This window comes from Salvelinus fontinalis, chromosome 25 (genome assembly GCF_029448725.1).
Source record: "Salvelinus fontinalis isolate EN_2023a chromosome 25, ASM2944872v1, whole genome shotgun sequence".
In the NCBI taxonomy this organism is placed as follows: Eukaryota; Metazoa; Chordata; class Actinopteri; order Salmoniformes; family Salmonidae; genus Salvelinus; species Salvelinus fontinalis.
In genome coordinates this window covers 9,668,339-9,686,504 of record NC_074689.1, presented here as the reverse complement: position 1 = coordinate 9,686,504, position 18,166 = coordinate 9,668,339, and the positions used below count along the sequence as shown (strand labels likewise).

At 45.7% G+C, this 18,166-nt stretch overlaps 1 protein-coding gene across 2 annotated transcripts in view; it reads right to left on the bottom strand.

Annotated features, from left to right (window-relative positions):
- LOC129822822 (cadherin-12-like) overlaps positions 1–18,166 on the bottom strand; it is a 232,722-nt gene that overhangs the window by 66,752 nt on the left and 147,804 nt on the right. For both annotated transcript variants that reach the window (XM_055881255.1, XM_055881256.1), the window contains exons 5-6: positions 8,976–9,143; positions 5,453–5,640 (exon numbers count right to left, since the gene is read on the bottom strand). In XM_055881255.1, the coding sequence (XP_055737230.1) occupies positions 5,453–5,640; positions 8,976–9,143 (356 nt within the window). The remainder of the gene's footprint in view (positions 1–5,452; positions 5,641–8,975; positions 9,144–18,166) is intronic.

Here is an 18,166-nt window from a genome sequence, read left to right as displayed (position 1 = left end):
TTTTATGCTAATTAGATACTGTCCGCAGGAGTACGGACAGCGACTTTAGTTAACGCAAATACTTCTAGTAAGTTGAACTCAAAGTCAATGAAAAGTCAATATTACTTCAAATGTTTATGTGGTACTGACTCCAAACTAAATGAGAAGTCACATTTTTTATTAACAGATAACAAATTAACTTTTTTTCCTAAGTACATTTTAAGGAATTTTTGTAGTTCCAATGTTTGTTTTTGGAGATGGCTTGGCTGTGTGCTCTATTCTATACACCTGTCAGCAACGGGTGTAGCTGAAATAGTCAAATCCACTAATTTAAAGGGGTGTCCATATACTTTTGATTATATAGTGTATCTTAAGGCCTTATTTTGAGGCCTCGCTTTACCCTAATACAGTGGCCTGCAAGTAGGGTTAAAAAAATTCCACTACGTTTTCCAAAATTCCCAGATAAAAAAAGTATAATCCTGTTGGACGATTTCCAGGAATTTTCCCACTGGAATTTCTGCATTCATAATGACAAAATTATTGGATTAGTTTAGACAAATGTATATGATTTATCTTTGTGTAGCATAAGATTAATCAATCACTCAATGCAAAAACACGGATATTAAAAACAATAACATTTAAAAAATCAACCTGCCTTAGTGCATGCTGGTTAAAAAGTTAATTTGTTATAATAACTTAAATAATTGTGAGTTGCCACTGGTCCCCACCTCAAAAGGTAAATGATCGCTGTGAACCAAGGAACCTTGGGCCAACGGGGAGCCACAAGAATGAATGATAAGCCCTCCCGCCGCACCCTCTCCAACATGGGCTGAATCAGAACCACTGCCGGAAACGCGTTAAGGAAGGTCTGAGGCCACTGGTGCGCCAGAACATCCGTTCCCAATGGGGCACTGCCGAACCTCTCCCATATCTGGGCAACCACCTAGGGGTGTAGTCTCCACTCCTGTGGAAGAGCACCCCATCCCCTGGATAGCAGATCTGCGCTTGAGTTGAGGCAAATGGGAACATGCATCGCCTGAAGTGAGAGCAAATGTGCACTGCTCAACAGCAACAAGGAGCGAGCCAAGGTGAGGAGGGGGAGGGACTGAGTCCCCCCTGCCCGTTGATGTACTGTATGGCACTGTCGTCATGTTGTCGGAATTGACCTGCACATGCCTCCCGACAACCACGTGGGGCAGAGCATGTAAGAGGAGTTGAGTGGTTGGTCAATAAAAAAGTGCTCAGATGAAGTAGAGGCTAAGCTACAGGACTGTTTTGCTAGCACAGACTGGAATACGTTTGGGATTCATCCAAATGCATCGAGGAGTACACCACATCGGTCATTGGCTTCGTCAATAAGTGCATTGATGACGTCGTCCCCACAGTGACCGTATGTACATACCCCAACCAGAAACCATGGATTATAGGCATTATCTGACCTGAGCTAAAGTCTAGAGCTGCCGCTTTCAAGGAGCAGGACTCTAACCCGGAAGCTTATAAGAAATCCCGCAATGCCCTCCGACAAACCATCAAACAGGCAACTCTTCAATACAGGACTATGATTGAGTCGTACTACACCGGCTCTGAACCTCGTCGGATGTGGCAGGGCCTGCAAACCATTACAGACTACAAAGGGAAGCACAGCCGAGAGTTGCCCAGTGACACGAGCCAACCGGGTGAGCTAAACTACTTCTATGCTCACGTCAAGGCAAATAACACTGACACATGCATGAGAGCACCAGCTGTACCAGAAAACTGTGTGATCATGCTCTCCGCAGCCAATGTGAGTAAGACCTAAGACCTTTAGACAGGTCAACATTCACAAGGTCTACACAGACGGATTACCAGGATGTGTACTGCGAGCATGCGCTGACCAACTAGCAAGTGTCTTCACTGACATTTTCAACCTCTCCCTGTCTGAGTCTGTTATACCAACATGTTTTAAGCAGACCACCATAGTGCCTGTGCCCAAGAACACTAAGGTAACCTGCCTAATTGACTACTGACCCGTAGCACTCACGGCTGTAGCTATGAAGTGCTTTGAAAGGCTGGTCATGGCTCACATCAACACCATCATCCCAGAAACCCTAGACCCACTCCAATTTGCATACCGCCCTAACAGATCAACAGCTGATCCAGTCTCTATTGCACTCCACACTGCCCTTTCCCACCTGGACAAAAGGAACACCTATGTGAGACTGCTATTCATTGAATGCAGCTCAGCGTTCAACATCATGGTGCCCTCCATGATCATCAATAAGCTAAGTACCCTGGGACTAAAAACCTCCCTCTGCAACTGGATCCTGGACTTCCTGAAGGGCCAGCCCCAGGTAGTAAGGGTAGGTAAAAACACATCTACCACACTGATTGTCACGTTCTGACCATAGTTATTTGGTATTTTCTTTGTTTTAGTGTGGTCAGGGCGTGAGTTGGGTGGGTATGATCTATGTTTTCTGTTTTTATGTGGGGTTTCTCGTTTGGCCTGATATGGTTCTCAATCAGAGGCAGGTGTTAGTCATTGTCTCTGATTGGGAAACATATTAGGTAGCCTGTGTTCTATTGTGTTTTGTGGGTGGTTGTCTTCAGTCTTTGTGTGTCTGCACCAGATAGAACTGTTTCGGTTTTCACGTTTGTTGTTTTTTGTATTTGTAGTGTTCAGTTTTGATGTATTAAAATAAGATGAACACTAACCACGCTGCGCTTGGGTCCGATCCTTCTACCACCACAGACGATCGTTACACTGATCCTCCACAAAGGGGCCCCTCAGGGGTCGTGCTCAGCCCTCATGTACTCCCTGTACACTCATTACTACGTGGCCAGGCACGACTCCAACACCATCATTAATTTGCCGATGACACAACAGTGTAGGCCTGATCACCGACTACAACAAAAAAGCCTATAGGGAGGAGGTCAGAGACCTGGACGTGTGGTGCCAGGACAACAACCTCTCCCTCAACGTGATCAAGACAAAGGAGATGATTGTGGACTACAGGAAAAAGAGGACAGAGCATGCCCCCATTCTCATTACAGTGGAGCAGGTTGAGAGCTTCAAGTTCCTTGGTGTCCACATCACCAACAAACTAACAAGGTCCAAGCACACCATGACAGTCGTGAAGTGGGCACAACAAAACCTATTCCCCCTCAGGAGACTGAAAAGATTTGCCATGGGTCCTCAGATCCTCAAAAGGTTCTACAGCTGCACCATCGAGAGCATCCTGACTGGTTGCATCACTGCCTGGCATGGCAGCTGCTCAACCTTCGACCACAGGGCACTACAGAAGGTAGTGCGAATTGCCCAGTACATCACTAGGGACAAGCTTCCTGCCATCAAGGACCTCTATACCAGGCCCTGAAAATTGTCAAAGACTCCAGCCACCATAGTCATAGACTGTTCTCTCTGCTACCACACAGCAAGCGGTATCGGAGCACCAAGTTCAGGTCCAAGACGCTTCTGAACAGCTTCTACCCCCAAGCCATAAGACACCTGAACATCTAGTCAAATGGCTACTCAGACAATTCACATTTGCCCCCCCCCCCCCCCCTCTCCACACCACTGCCATTCTCTGTTGTCATCTATTCATAGTCACTTTAATTAACTCTACCTACATGTACATACTACCTCAACTAACCGGTGTCCCTGCACATTGACTCTGTACCGGTACACCCCCCCCCCCCCCCCTGTATATGTTGTTATTTTTTACTACTCCTCTTTTATTACATGTTACTTTTATCTCTTATTCTTACCCTTATTTTTGAAATTGCACTGTCGGTTAGGGGCTCGTAAGTAAGCATTTCACTGTAAGGTCCTGTTGTATTCGGTGCATGCGACTTAAAAAAATGGACTTGATTTGAAATCCCGTGCACTGCTCTGGTGCTCCATGTCATTTCCTACCACTCTGCTAAAAAACGCTTTGAGTACACAGGAAATAAAACTCCCACTCCAAATTCGCTCCATTAATTTAAATCACAATTTAACCAACACCCATCTATTTTTGTGAATACCTGAACCTACAATTGTTTTTGAAACCAAACCATATGGATTTGAATGAAAAGTATTTGAAATAACATGAAAAGGTAAATCTAAGAAGCCAACATCATTTCAAATAGGCTACCTGTAATATTAAACAGTATATAACAGCATAAGAGCCAGACATGTAGCCTAAAAGAAAAGAAAAGCAATAATTAGGCTATATTATTTAAATTATGTCAAGGCTATAGCCTACTAAGAAATACATTGTGAAGCATTTGTGAGTGTGACACGAGGCTGGTAGGGACATAAAGAGCTCACCATTTAAAAAACAACATTTTGTTGTATTAAATGATTATGTAGTCTATACATTGCCCATATATGCTGTGACTTACTCATAATTAAATAAAAAATTAAACAAAAAAGGACTTATTAGTGCCTTAGAAACACGAGTTTGGCCAGTCTGTGGCTTCAGGCTCATGTGATGGTGCCTGGAGAGCCAACCAGCAGCAGAGAATATCCTCTCCACACTTGCAGAGCCACTGGGGATGCTAAACATCCTTTTGGCCAGTCTTGCCAGGCTTCGCAGAGATGCAGAGTTGTTTTTTTATTTTCCTATGGGTAGGCCTAAAGGTTTTTAGGCAACAAAAAAAACTATCAAAAGCTTCTTGAACGTGGGAATGTGCAAGACCTAATGGGCACAATATCAATTATGGCTATTGTACAGATAATAGAACTAAAATAAACGAAACATTTAAGAGATCTGATTTTTAGTTTATAAATACTTAACTAAATGTCAAAGTAGCAATCAACCCACCTCGTTCCTTTCTTTTATCATGTCCACATAGTAAGTACACCATCATGCTGTCTTTTCGGATTCCACAATGGTTATTTGGTTGTGGACACTACATTACATCACAATCACTCTTGTTCCTCATCTTTGTAAGTCACCTTGATTTAGCACCTGTGTGTTTTATCAGTTTCTTTATGAAAATATTTACCGAACTCCATGACGGTAGCTAAAGCAAGGGGCTATAGCAGCACAAATGCAAATGCATGCTGGTGTGGGCATGCCCTGAGCTCGTGAAGTGATGCTCCAGCCTTTGGGAATCTCTCAACAAGCGCCAGTCAAATTGAGTACGCTTGTGAGAGCTGACTGAGAGTTACGTACACTGTCAGAAGTTCCAGGTAATTGATATAGCAAGCACTCCGTGACACCGTCCATACTCCCCGAATTGAGTAACCCTTACACAGCGCACCCCACCCTTGGGGGGATGCGTCTGTTGTGACCACGATCAGCCAATCGTCAAGATAGGCCTTGTCAGGTGCGATGTAGATCCTTGCGAGAGTGCGACTCCCCATAGTATGTTGTACCGAAGTGGACTGACTGAAAGGGAACATGTGTTTGATGTGTATGCTACCATTCCAATCATTCCATTCCAGCCCATTACTATAATCCTGTCCTTTGATTTAAATTGCCATCACGTGACTGATGAAGACCCTTACCCTTTTGAGAATGAGGATTCCTTCCTGATTGTGTTCATTGGTGATGATGTCAAACATGTTGCCTCCGTCCCCCGGTACGATGTTGTACTCTACTTCCGCGTTCTTCCCAATGTCCAAGTCATGAGCTTTGATCCTTCCCACAGCAGAACCCACTGCAGAGGACTCAGGGACTCTCAGGTGAAAGAAACCTTACAGAAAAAAAAAAAACAAATAGATTGATCTAGAGTTCATTTTCAACTTCTGGCATTTTATTGATAATTTATTCAGTGTGTCCCTAAATAGTTTGGAAGTGAGCAGCAGAGCAACTGCATCTGCCAATTGGCATTGTTGGCATGGTAATTATTTGTGCAATACAGCAAGAGAAAGGGAGAGAGAGCAGCAGACATAAAGACAGGACAGACGACTTCCCCCCTGGTCTGAACCTTGGTGCTGTAACATCATTATGGAAATATCATAGTATTATTAGAGTGGAGTGACTACCTACCTAAGTAGCCTGTCGTAAAAGTCATATAAAAAATATCCAAAGACCAGGGGCCACATTTATAAAACTGTGCGGAGGATTCACGTCAAAGGTGGCGTACGAACGAAACAGAACGTTCTTACGCACAAAAATATTTTGATTTATAACACAGTGTGCACGCACGTCCCACGCCGGTTTCCCTTTATAAACCAAAATCAACACAGAATTCTGCGCACGTGAGCGAGCGTCTTGTCCCACCCTTTTAACACCCATTGTTGCCTATAAATAGTCAGGGAAACGCCTCTAATTAATATTCATCCATACTGACTGCTAGACGACAATGACGGCAAATCCTGACAGAAAGGCTAAAAAAAGAAATTTCACCCAGTGTGAAATGGAGAGGTTGAAGCAAGAAAACATATATCGTTTGGTGGACACAGTGTGGGCATTACAAATGCCAAAAAGGCGTTAGTGGCAGCATGTGGCGGATGCTGTGTATGCTGCTGGCTCAGAAGGTCAGACCCTCTCAGAAATAAAAAAGAAATGGTCCGACATAAAAGTGGAGGCCAAAAGGTGCATAGCCTTACATAGACAAAGGGTTTGTGCCACAGGCGGGGGAAAGGGGACACCGGAGCTCAACCCCATTGATGCGACTTGTCGGTATTATAGGGGAATCCCTCCTGAGTGGAGTAGCGACGTAGGTGGAGGGGACACAGACATGCAAGATGCACCGGATGATCCAGGTATGTAATTAGTATTCCCTCGTTTGAAAAGAGTAAACCAAATGCATTCAAGTTTAAACATTTATTTACACAAACAATTGTGACATTTTCGATTGTTTTTAGTCGCTGCGTGTTCCACTGGGGTCGGTGGTGCTGCAGCTGAGCAGGAGCTGAGTGCGCCCAGCTCCGGCATCTCCACAGCACCTTGTGCGTCACAACCCTCCAGCAGCCGTGTCCTCACAGATGCAGTCCTGCAAACGCAGAGAGACACCATCGAGGTTGCCAAAGAGTTGAAGTGTGACAGGCACGGCTTGGTTTCTGCAGGTGCTGCAGAAAAAAAAGCTGGGCCCACTACAGCACAGAGATCCAAGAGAACAGCTCTTGGTAATCGGTACCGGCTCATAAGCCACTAATCATCATTGGCAAGTAAATCTTGCTTGTCTCTGAGAATTCGCTCTCTCCGAATTCTTCCACTAGCCAAATCTTCCAACAGTGCCAAAGCAGCCATTGTGCATCATTACGCATTGTAATTGCATGCCTTTTTATACCCACCCATTTGATTGTCAAAGCTACCCAATTGCGTAACACCTTCAGGTGTGGTAATTACCCTGATTGTAACTGACAATGACAGGGCCATTATCACATTGACAGTTCTGCGCAACGAACATGTGATAAAGATATATGAAACTGTGCACTCGGATCTGCCCGCCTGAGGCATCGAAAACGGCATCAGTTTAAACGTAATTTGTCCTACTGTTCACCTTATTATTTATGAGAATACATTTCATAACATGCAAGTATTGTTTAATAATTACAGATCCAATTAAATATGATTCTCAATTAAACTGAACAACATTTCCACTGGATGTCATTAGGTGAATGCACCAATTTGTAAGTCGCTCTGGATAAGAGCGTCTGCTAAATGACTTAAATGTAAATGTAAACAACATATTTGAGTGTTTTGTTGCAAACCATATTTCCGTTTGTATTTATTATCTTAAATTGTGTTTTGTGTGTGTTTTTTTGTGTGCACTCCAGGGAACTCTTTATATATATTACGTGAGAGGTAATATTTAAATGTATTTTACACAATGGTATCAATTTCAAAGTGTTTCATCCTTCCGCCATCAGAGTCGCAGTTTGTCATTACCCCAGTTTATGTGCGTAAGTATGAGTCAAAGTGTCCGTGGAGGACCGCATATTCTCCCGTCAAGTTAGTTTTTTTTTTATAAATCCCAAAGTTTGCTAGGAAAGTGGCGTCGTTTTCTTGTGCCTACGCAACGTTTATACGTGAGGCCCCAGAGCAGAATACTGAGTCACAATTGCATGTTTGCAGTATTCCATTAACCTTTCATGTTCAATTACAGGGTTTTGGAGAGTGGTCTTAAATATATGTATAAAGGCAATATTCAGAAATATGGATATTGTAACGACTCCCACCGAAGGTGGCTCCCCTTCCTGTTCGGGTGGCGCTTGGCGGTCGTCGTCACCGGCCTACTAGCTGCTACTGACTTTTCCTCCCCCTCCCTTTTTGTTGAGTAGGTGCACCTGTTTGTGGTTAGGGTGATTTGTGGGGCTTTATTACCCAGCAGCCCGGCCTGCTGGGTGTGCGGGATTGTTGTGTGTACACTCTGTACATTCTTGTTGTGTCTGGGTATCGTGTTGGTATTTTCCGTGGTTCTCACTCTGTTTGGGGTGAAGCATTTGTTTTTTTGAGTAGCGTCGTGTTTGCACCCGTGTGGGTAATTCAATTTTGAACGCTACTCTGAACTCTCTGTCTCCTGCGTTTGACTCCTGTTCATCCACTATACCTCGGGCATTACAGATATTCACAGTTGTTGCATTGATCCATGTTGTTCAAATATGCTTACTTTCATAGATCAATAAATGAATGAATAGCAAAATCTTACACAATTACACAATCTGTATGTTTGGCCTGCCTCCTGCATCTTACTTTTTGCACTGATTAACTATTTCATTGAATTGATTTGTTTGAGGCTTAAAGTAAATAATTCCAGCAATTTTATTACAGGCATCAGCTCCCATTTGAGTTGAACAACACTGCAAGTGAAAACTAATGGATTAATGGAAGGTAAATACCTAAGTCTGTTTATGTGGAAAGGTACTAAGCTACAAGTAAATAATATATAATATATAAGACATGGAAAGAACATAGATATCTGCCCAGTGGGAATCAGCATTATAACCAATTATACAATAAAAAAATCAAGCAGGAATATTAAAACCGATATTATCAACATGCTTTTTTAACAGATGTCTACATGGAACTTTAAAGTAAACTTCATACACAGAACAGCACCCCCCTCCCTCTCTCACTTACTTTTGGAAAACCTTGGTGGGTTGTCATTGACGTCACTGAGGGTGATGTTGATGGTAGTGGTCCCAGCCAGACCTCCCAGCTGACCTCCCATATCCTTGGCCTGGATAAGTACCTGGTACTGCTCCTTCACCTCGCGGTCCATGTTCGGCAAGGCCGTCCTTATTATACCTAATGGCAACATGGTATCTTTAGAACACGTCAAAATGACATCTGACATCTAGGCACTATTGTGCTCATAAGTTGTGCAGTCCAAATAGAAGATAGGTGGAAGCAAGATAATAGAGAAGGGAAAAGGTGAGGGTTAACATGTGTTCTGAAGGATGGCTGATGGTTGCTGTATGATGAGTCCTTTTTGATGCCCTCTTTTTTTGCTAGATAGTTAAAATATACAAATTACCTGTCTAGTACACTGTAAAAAAAAACTAGTTGAGTCAACCTCAACAAGTTTGTTACCCTGCCGCCTTAAAATGTCAAGTCAAGTCTAATCTAAAGTTATTTCAACCTGGTAAAGTAAGTGAAACTGACACATTTGAATGTAATCACTTGTTGAGTGAACTTGATACTTTTAGTCAAAAGTAGCATTCTTGTAAAGTTCTTACTATGAGCACACTTGAGACTCAACCTTCTCTGGGATTTGACCTCAGAAACTCTTGGTTGAAAATTAACTGAACTCCCTTCTACACCGCCAGGTCTTTGTACAATTTTCTGAACACAACAACATATAGCAGTGCACAGGGACACTTGACGTGAAGTTTGCATAAGCTCTTGGGATTTGAACTTGCAAGCTCATATGTGTACCTCTGAAGGTACCTTTGACCTTTTTGTACACCAGGGAACAACACTTTATCCTAACTGTACCCTTTTTTAGAGAGTGTGTGGATATACAGTATGTTCTTGGTAATAAATATGTACCTGGAGGCACTGCAGAAACATTGATGCACTTGTGACCAAGAGGTTTCAAGTTAAAATCTCCAGGGAGATTATGCAAACTTTACGTCAATTGTCCCTGAGCACTGCTATTTTTAAGTTGGTGTTGTCAGGTAATCGGACAAGTATTCAGTTTATTCTGAGCACATTTTTTAGCAAAGTGCAGAAATATATTATTGACAATAAATCTGTCAGGCCAATCTCTGTCAGCTCCACAGACCTGGTGGCATTGTAGTTGCTGGCAAACAGAAGATTAGAGTTTAAAATCCCAGGAGGTTGTAAGTTCAATTCCCATGATGTTGAGTATAAAATGTACTCACAGTATAGCATTTTACAAGATTTTACTGTAATATGTATCCTGTACAATTACAATCACTAACTGCCTGTTGAGTCCCTGTAGTGGTATTCCTCCTCCTCTACAACCGAAGAGGAGGAGTAGTGATTCGACCAAGGCGCAGCGGGTTGTGATGACATAATTTTAATAAAACAAGACGGGAAAAACACGAAACGAAACCACTTGAAATAATAAACAAAATAACAAAACAAATGTAGACAAACCTGAACTATACGAACTTACATATAACACGAAGAACGCAATAACAGGAAAACTGACTACACAAAAACCGAACGAACAAACATACCAAGAACAGTCCCGTGTGGCGTAACATACAGACACTAACACAGGAGACAACCACCCACAACGAACACTGTGAAACAACCTACCTAAATATGACTCTCAATTAGAGGAAACGCCAAACACCTGCCTCTAATTGAGAGCCATACCAGGCAACCCTTAAACCAACATAGAAACAGAAAACATAGAATACCCACCTAAACTCACGTCCTGACCAACTAACACATACAACAAACTAACAGAAATAGGTCAGGAACGTGACATAACCCCCCCCCTTAAGGTGCGAACTCCGGGCGCACCAGCACAAAGTTTAGGGGAGGGTCTGGGTGGGCATCTGACCACGGTGGTGGCTCAGGCTCAGGACGAGGTCCCCACCCCACCATAGTCAATCCCAGCTTGCTAATCACCCTCAGAATGACCACCCCTCTATTCCACCCACCTAATATAGGCAACACAAAATAAAGGGACAGCTCCGGGACAAGGTAGCTCAGGACATAGGGGTAGGTGAGAATAGAGAGGTAGATAGAGATGTAGCTCAGGATAGAGAGGTAGCTCAGGATGGAGGGGCAACTCCGGACTGAAGGGCAGCTCCGGACAGAAAGACAGCTCTGGACTGAGGGGCAGTTCTGGATACATGGCAGCTCTGGACGCTCATGACTAGCTGACGGCTCTGGACGCTCATGGCTGGCTGACGGCTCTGGACGCTCATGGCTTGCTGACGGCTCTGGACGCTCATGGCTCGCTGACGGCTCTGGACGCTCATGGCTGGCTGACGGCTCTGGACGCTCATGGCTGGCTGACGGCTCTGGACGCTCATGGCTCGCTGGCGGCTCTGGACGCTCATGGCTCGCTGGCAGCTCTGGCAGATCCTGTCTGGTTGGCGGCTCTGGCAGATCCTGTCTGGTTGGCGGCTCTGGCAGATCCTGTCTGGTTGGCGGCTCTGGCAGATCCTGTCTGGTTGGCGGCTCTGGCAGATCCTGTCTGGTTGGCGGCTCTGGCAGATCCTGTCTGGTTGGTGGCTCTGGCAGATCCTGACTGACGAATGGCTCTAGTGGCTCCTGACTGACTAACGGCTCTGACGGCTCGGGACAGACGGGCGGCTCTAATGGCTCGGGACAGACGGATGGCTCAGACGGCACTGGGCAGACGATGGCTCAGACGGCGCTGGGGAGACGGATGGCTCAGACGGCGCTGGGGAGACGGATGGCTCAGATGGCGCTGGGGAGACGGATGGCTCAGACGGCGCTGAGGAAACGGATGGCTCAGATGGCGCTGAGGAGACGGATGGCTCAGATGGCGCTGCGGAGACGGATGGCTCAGACTGATCCTGTCTAGCGGAAGGCTTTGGCTGCTCCTGTCTGGTGGAAGGCTCTAGCGGCTCCTGTCTGGCGGAAGGCTCTAGCGGCTCCAGTCTGGCGGAAGGCTCTGTAGGCTCATGGCAGACGGGCGGCTTTGCAGGCTCATGGCAGACGGGCGGCTTTGAAGGCTCAATACAGACAAGTAGTTCATGCGGCGCTTGGCAGACGGACAGTTCAGGCGCCGTTGGGCAGACGGCAGACTCTGGCCGGCTGAGACGCACTGTAGGCCTGGTGCATGGTGCCGGAACTGGAGGCACCGGACTGGAGACACGCACTTCAAGCCTAGTGCGGGGAGCAGGGACAGGGCACACTGGACTCTCAAAGCGTACTATTTGCCTGGTGCGTGGTACCGGCACTGGTGGCACCGGGCTGAGTGCACGCACATCAGGACGAGTACAGGGAGAAGAAACAGTGTGTACAGGGCTCTGGAGATGCACAGGTGGCTTAGTGCGTGGTGCCGGAACTGAAGGCACTGGGCTGGAGACACGCACCATAGAGAGAGTGCGTGGAGGAGGAACAGGGCTCTGAAAACGCACTGGAAGCCTGGTGCGTGGTGTAGGCACTGGTGGTACTGGGCTGGGGCGGGGAGGTAGCGCCGGAAATACCGGACCGTGCAGGCGTATTGGCTCCCTTGAACACTGAGCCTGCCCAACCTTACCTGGCTGAATGCTCCCCGTCGCCCGACCAGTGCGGGGAGGTGGAATAACCCGCACCGGGCTATGTAGGCGAACCGGGGACACCATGCGTAAGGCTGGTGCCATATAAGCCGGCCCAAGGAGACGTACTGGTAGCCAGATATGTAGAGCCGGCTTCATGGCACTTGGCTCAATGCTCAATCTAGCCCTACCAGTGCGGGGAGGTGGAATAACCCGCACTGGGCTATGCACCCGTACAGGAGACACCGTGCGCTCTACTGCGTAACACGGTGTCTGCCCGTACTCCCGCTCTCCACGGTTAGCCCGGGAAGTGGGCGCAGGTCTCCTACCTGCCCTTGGCCCACTACCTCTTAACCACCCCCCCAATACATTTTTGGGTAGTACTCATTGGCTTTTCGGACTTCCGTGCTAGACGCGTCCCCTCATAACGCCGGTTTCCTTCTCCGGTTGCCTCTGCTCTCCTCAGTGCCTCCAGCTGTTCCCATGGGAGGCGATCCCTTCCAGCCAGGATCTCCTCCCATGTGTAGCAACCTTTACCGTCCAAAACATCCTCCCATGTCCATTCCTCCTTCTTGCGCTGTCCCTTCCTCCCGTTACACCGCTGCTTGGTTCTGGTTATTTGGTGGGTGGTTCTGTAACGGTATTCCTCCTCCTCTACAACCGAAGAGGAGGAGTAGTGATTCGACCAAGGCGCAGCGGGTTGTGATGACATAATTTTAATAAAACAAGACGGAAAAAACACGAAACGAAACCACTTGAAATAATAAACAAAATAACAAAACAAATGTAGACAAACCTGAACTATACGAACTTACATATAACACGAAGAACGCAATAACAGGAAAACTGACTACACAAAAACCGAACGAACAAACATACCAAGAACAGTCCCGTGTGGCGTAACATACAGACACTGACACAGGAGACAACCACCCACAACGAACACTGTAAAACAACCTACCTAAATATGACTCTCAATTAGAGGAAACGCCAAACACCTGCCTCTAATTGAGAGCCATACCTGGCAACCCTTAAACCAACATAGAAACAGCATACCACCCTGCATACCACTGCTGGCTTGCTTCTGAAGCTAAGCAGGGTTGGTCCTGGTCAGTCCCTGGATGGGAGACCAGATGCTGCTGGAAGTGGTGTTGGAGGGCCAGTAGGAGGCACTCTTTCCTCTGATCTAAAAAAATATCCCAATGCCCCAGGGCAGTGATTGGGGACACTGCCCTGTGTAGTGTGCCGTCTTTCGGATGGGACGTTAAACGGGTGTCCTGACTCTCTGAGGTCATTAAAGATCCCATGGCACTTATCGTAAGAGTAGGGTTGTTAACCCCGGTGTCCTGGCTAAATTCCCAATCTGGCCCTCAAACCATCATGGTCACCTAATAATCCCCAGTTGACAATTGGCTCATTCATCCCCCTCCTCTCCCCTGTAACTATTCCCCAGGTCGTTGCTGCAAATGAGAACGTGTTCTCAGTCAACTTACCTGGTAAAATAACGGTAAAATAAAATAATAATAATAATAATAATAATAAAAAAACAGAAAACATAGAATGCCCACCCAAACTCACGTCCTGACCAACTAACACATACAACAAACTAACAGAAATAGGTCAGGAACGTGACAGTCCCACCATCCCTGCTGTCATTTTACAGCAATAACAACTACATTTGACAGTAAAAATACAGTATGTTTGTGTAAATGTACTTTTGAAAATACAGTTCAACTGTAAAAATACAATATTAGTTGCATATTTGCTGTATTTTTACGGCAACTACGTAGCTGGTGAAGTACTTTAAAAAACAAAAGTGGAACAAAACGCAACAGTTCTGTCAGGTACTCACACAAAACAGAAAACAAATATAACTAAAGTCAGGGCGTGACAGTACCCCCCCCCCCCCCCCCAAAGGTGAGGAATCCGGCCGCAAAACCTAAAGATATAGGGGAGGTTCTGGGTGGGCATCTATCCGCGGTGGCGGCTCTGGCGCGGGACGTGGACCCCGCTCCACCTTAGTCTTGGTCCACTTAGGTCTCCGCCGACCCTGGACTGGGGACCCTTGCAGCGGGCCCCGAACAGGAGGGCGACTCTGGCGGCTCCGGACAGGAGGTCGACTCTGGCGGCTCCGGACAGGAGGTCGACTCTGGCGGCTCCGTACAGGAGGGCGACTCTGGCGGCTCCGGACAGGAGGGCGGCTCCGGACAGGAGGGCGACTCTGGAGGGAGGAGACGCAGAGACAGCCTGGTGCGTGGGGCTGCCACAGGGCTCACCAGGCTGGGGAGACCTACAGGAGGACTGGTGCGTAGAGGAGGCAACGGATAAACCGGGCTGTGGGGGAGCATTAGAGCTCTGGTGCGCAGCCTTGGCACCACTCCTCCAGGCTGAATGCCCACTTTAGCCCAGCCGCTCCAGAGTGCAGGCACAGGTCGAACCGGACTGTGGGGGAGCACTGGAGATCTGGTGCTTACCACTCGCACCTCTCCATTAGGCTCAATGCCCACTTTCGCTCGGCACGGGCGGAGCGCAGGCATAGGACGAACAACACCTTCCCAGCGCCCCGGAGACACAGTACGCAGAGCCGGCGCAGGATACCCTGGGCCGAAACGGAGCACCGGAGCCCAAACACGCTGAGCTGGCACAATCCGCCCTGGCTGGATGCCTACTCTCGCATGGCACTTGCAGAGGGCTGGCCTATAGCGCTCCGGGCTATGAGTGCGCACTGGCGACACTGTGCGCTTCACCGCATAACACGGTGCCTGAACAGTACTATGCTGCTTCCGGTAAGCACGGGGAGTTGGCTCAGGTCTATCGCCTGACTCCGCCAATCTCCCTGTCTGCCTCATATCGCCGCCTCTAAGCTTTCGCCGCCTCCAGTTCTTCTTTCCGGCGGCAATATTCCCCAGTCTGTCTCCAGGGTCCCTTACCGTCCAATATCTCCTCCCAAGTCCAGGAGTCCTGAACCCTCTGCTCCTCCATACCACGCTGCTTGGTCCGTTGGTGGTGGGTATTTCTGTCACCAATTTCGTCTGAGGAAGAAAGATTAGACCAAAGCGCAGCGTGGTGCGTTTTCATGATGTTTATTATAACCTGAACACTGAAACAAAAAACTAAAGTGGAACAAAACGCAACAGTTCTGTCAGGTACTCACAAAAAACAGAAAACAAATATAACTAAAGTCCGGGCGTGACAGTCTGTGCCTTAAGCACATCTGAAATATCCTATAATAATAACTGTAATTGCAAGTGAGGCATATTAAGATAATTTACAGGACGGTCCAAAAAGTAACCAAGTACATTGCGATTGACAGCAAATATAGAGCAAAACAGTAATACAGTATCATACAATTATCCGTATCATAAAATCTATAGCAATTTCTAACAGTGTAGCTTTGTCAACACAACAAAAAACAAACAGTTGAAGCACATTGATTTGTCTAAAAGTGTGAAGTTTACGCAACAAGTCATCGAAGGTAGTAGGATAAAACACACGTTTTGTTGAATTTTTTTTCCGTCACAATTAACAATTTCAGGATTTTTTCAGTTGAGTTGACTTTGGAAAATGAGCTGAAACAACTAAAAGGCAACATTACTTTTCACAGTGTAGCAGTCCCATTAGAAAGAGCCTATACTTAGAGGTGCATTAATGTACCTGAAGTCAAGGCTGTGATATATAGAAATAGAGGTCATTTCACCAAGTGGAGACACTTGACATTCAATACTGAACTAAGTGAGGCTTTATAATGATTCGCCAGAGGGTCTGAGGGACCTTGACATCAGAGGAAATACAGCCGAGTAATGGCCAGGTCAGCTAGGAGGATGTCAGCGTGATAGAAGGGATAGAAATGTGACAAGATGTACATTTCCTATTCTCTTATTCCCCCATTCGTAATATGAATAGGATGGATTTCACATTTTATCCTCAAATCCTGTCTTCTGCGAGTGCAACAAAGGATGTTGTTTTTTGACATTCTTCTCATCTTTTTTGAATGCCGGCTCTAACAGGGAGGGATGATGCTGTGAAGTGCATGGTGATTAAGGCATGTGCTTCCCTCCCCCACCTCCCCCACTTTCTTTTTTCTCTCTCTCCTGCTTGTTTGTTCAGCTGCGTTGATGTATGTAGTGGCAGGCTCAGCGTGGGAAACATTTGTTTTAACAGTTGGATTTTTTCGCCATCAGGTTTGAAATACAGTCACAGTGTGTGTTCTGTATATTCTCCAGGGTAGAAAGGCATAATCTACGATAGATTCTCCCCATTCCCTTTCTCCCTCTGATATCACGTTGGAAATGGTTATCATGTTTTCCTTTTATTTTTTTCCCTCCCTTTTCTGTGACATACATTCATTTTCTTTGACTTGCTTTCAAAAGACATAATACAAATCTAAATTATAACACAGACAATTAGACCTTTGAACACACTGCTAAGAAGTAGAAACTGTATCGACCATTAGGCTACATCAAATATATACGGTAAGAGAGTTGTAGGGGTTCTCGACAGTTAGCTGTCTATTATAAGATTGATGTTCACTGGCACAAGCTGGCTCCCGGACACACATGACAACTGGAGCGTGCCGGGTCGGAGAGGTGCTGATCCTTTGGCACGGTCATAGATGCCAAGCCACAACCATTACTACTGCAGTCAGTACCACTAGCACTACCACTACTACTATTTCACCCAAAAAATACTTTAAGACAAGCATTTCTGAAAGAAATGTCCTTTTCTAGTTGAATTTACATTTTCACAGAGGACAAAGTAATGTGTATTGCACGCATATTGAATTTAATTAGACTTCCTTCAGAAAGTATTCACACCCTTTACAATTTTTCTCTCAACGTGTTGTGTTACAAAGTGGGATTAAAATTGATTTAATTGTAATTGTTTTGTCAACGATCTATACAAAATACTCTGTCATGTCAAAGTAAAAAAAGTTTGCTTAAATTTTCATATGCCGAAAAAAATAATAATCTACTCTACCAATCGTTTTGTCACTACTGTATAACTGTTAAATAGCAAATGTGCCTACTCTGGTCTTGGCACGTGTGCTCCAGCCAACAGCTCGCAGATACAGTGTCGGTAGGCTTTGCACTGCAGCCTGGTCTCAGAGCATTTCACATTATTCTATATGTAAATCTGGGACACTCCATTTAGTATGATATGTTACATTTCGCATGGTATGTGTTAATCTATGGATGTCCATCACCTATTTTGTATGATTATATGTTATGAATTTGCAAATCGTACAATATATGATGAATTTGCAAATACATATGATATGTTCCGAATTCTAGATAGGTGGCTAATATTAGCTAGCTGGCTAACGTTAACTAGGCTAGGAGTTATGGTTAGGGGTTAAGGTTAAGGTTAAGTTTAGGAGTTAGGTTAAAGGGTTAAGGTTAGGGTTAGCTAATATGATTAATGTTAGGGTTAGGGGAAGGATTAGCTAAAAGGGTTAGGGTTAGGGGAAGGGTTAGCTAACATGCTAAGTTGTTTCATAGTAGCTAAAAAGTAGTAAGTAGTTGAACAGTTGCTAATTAGCTAACATGCTAAAGTAGTCCATGATAAGATTGGAACTTGCAACCTCTGGGTTGCTAGATATTCGGCTTATGCATCCAC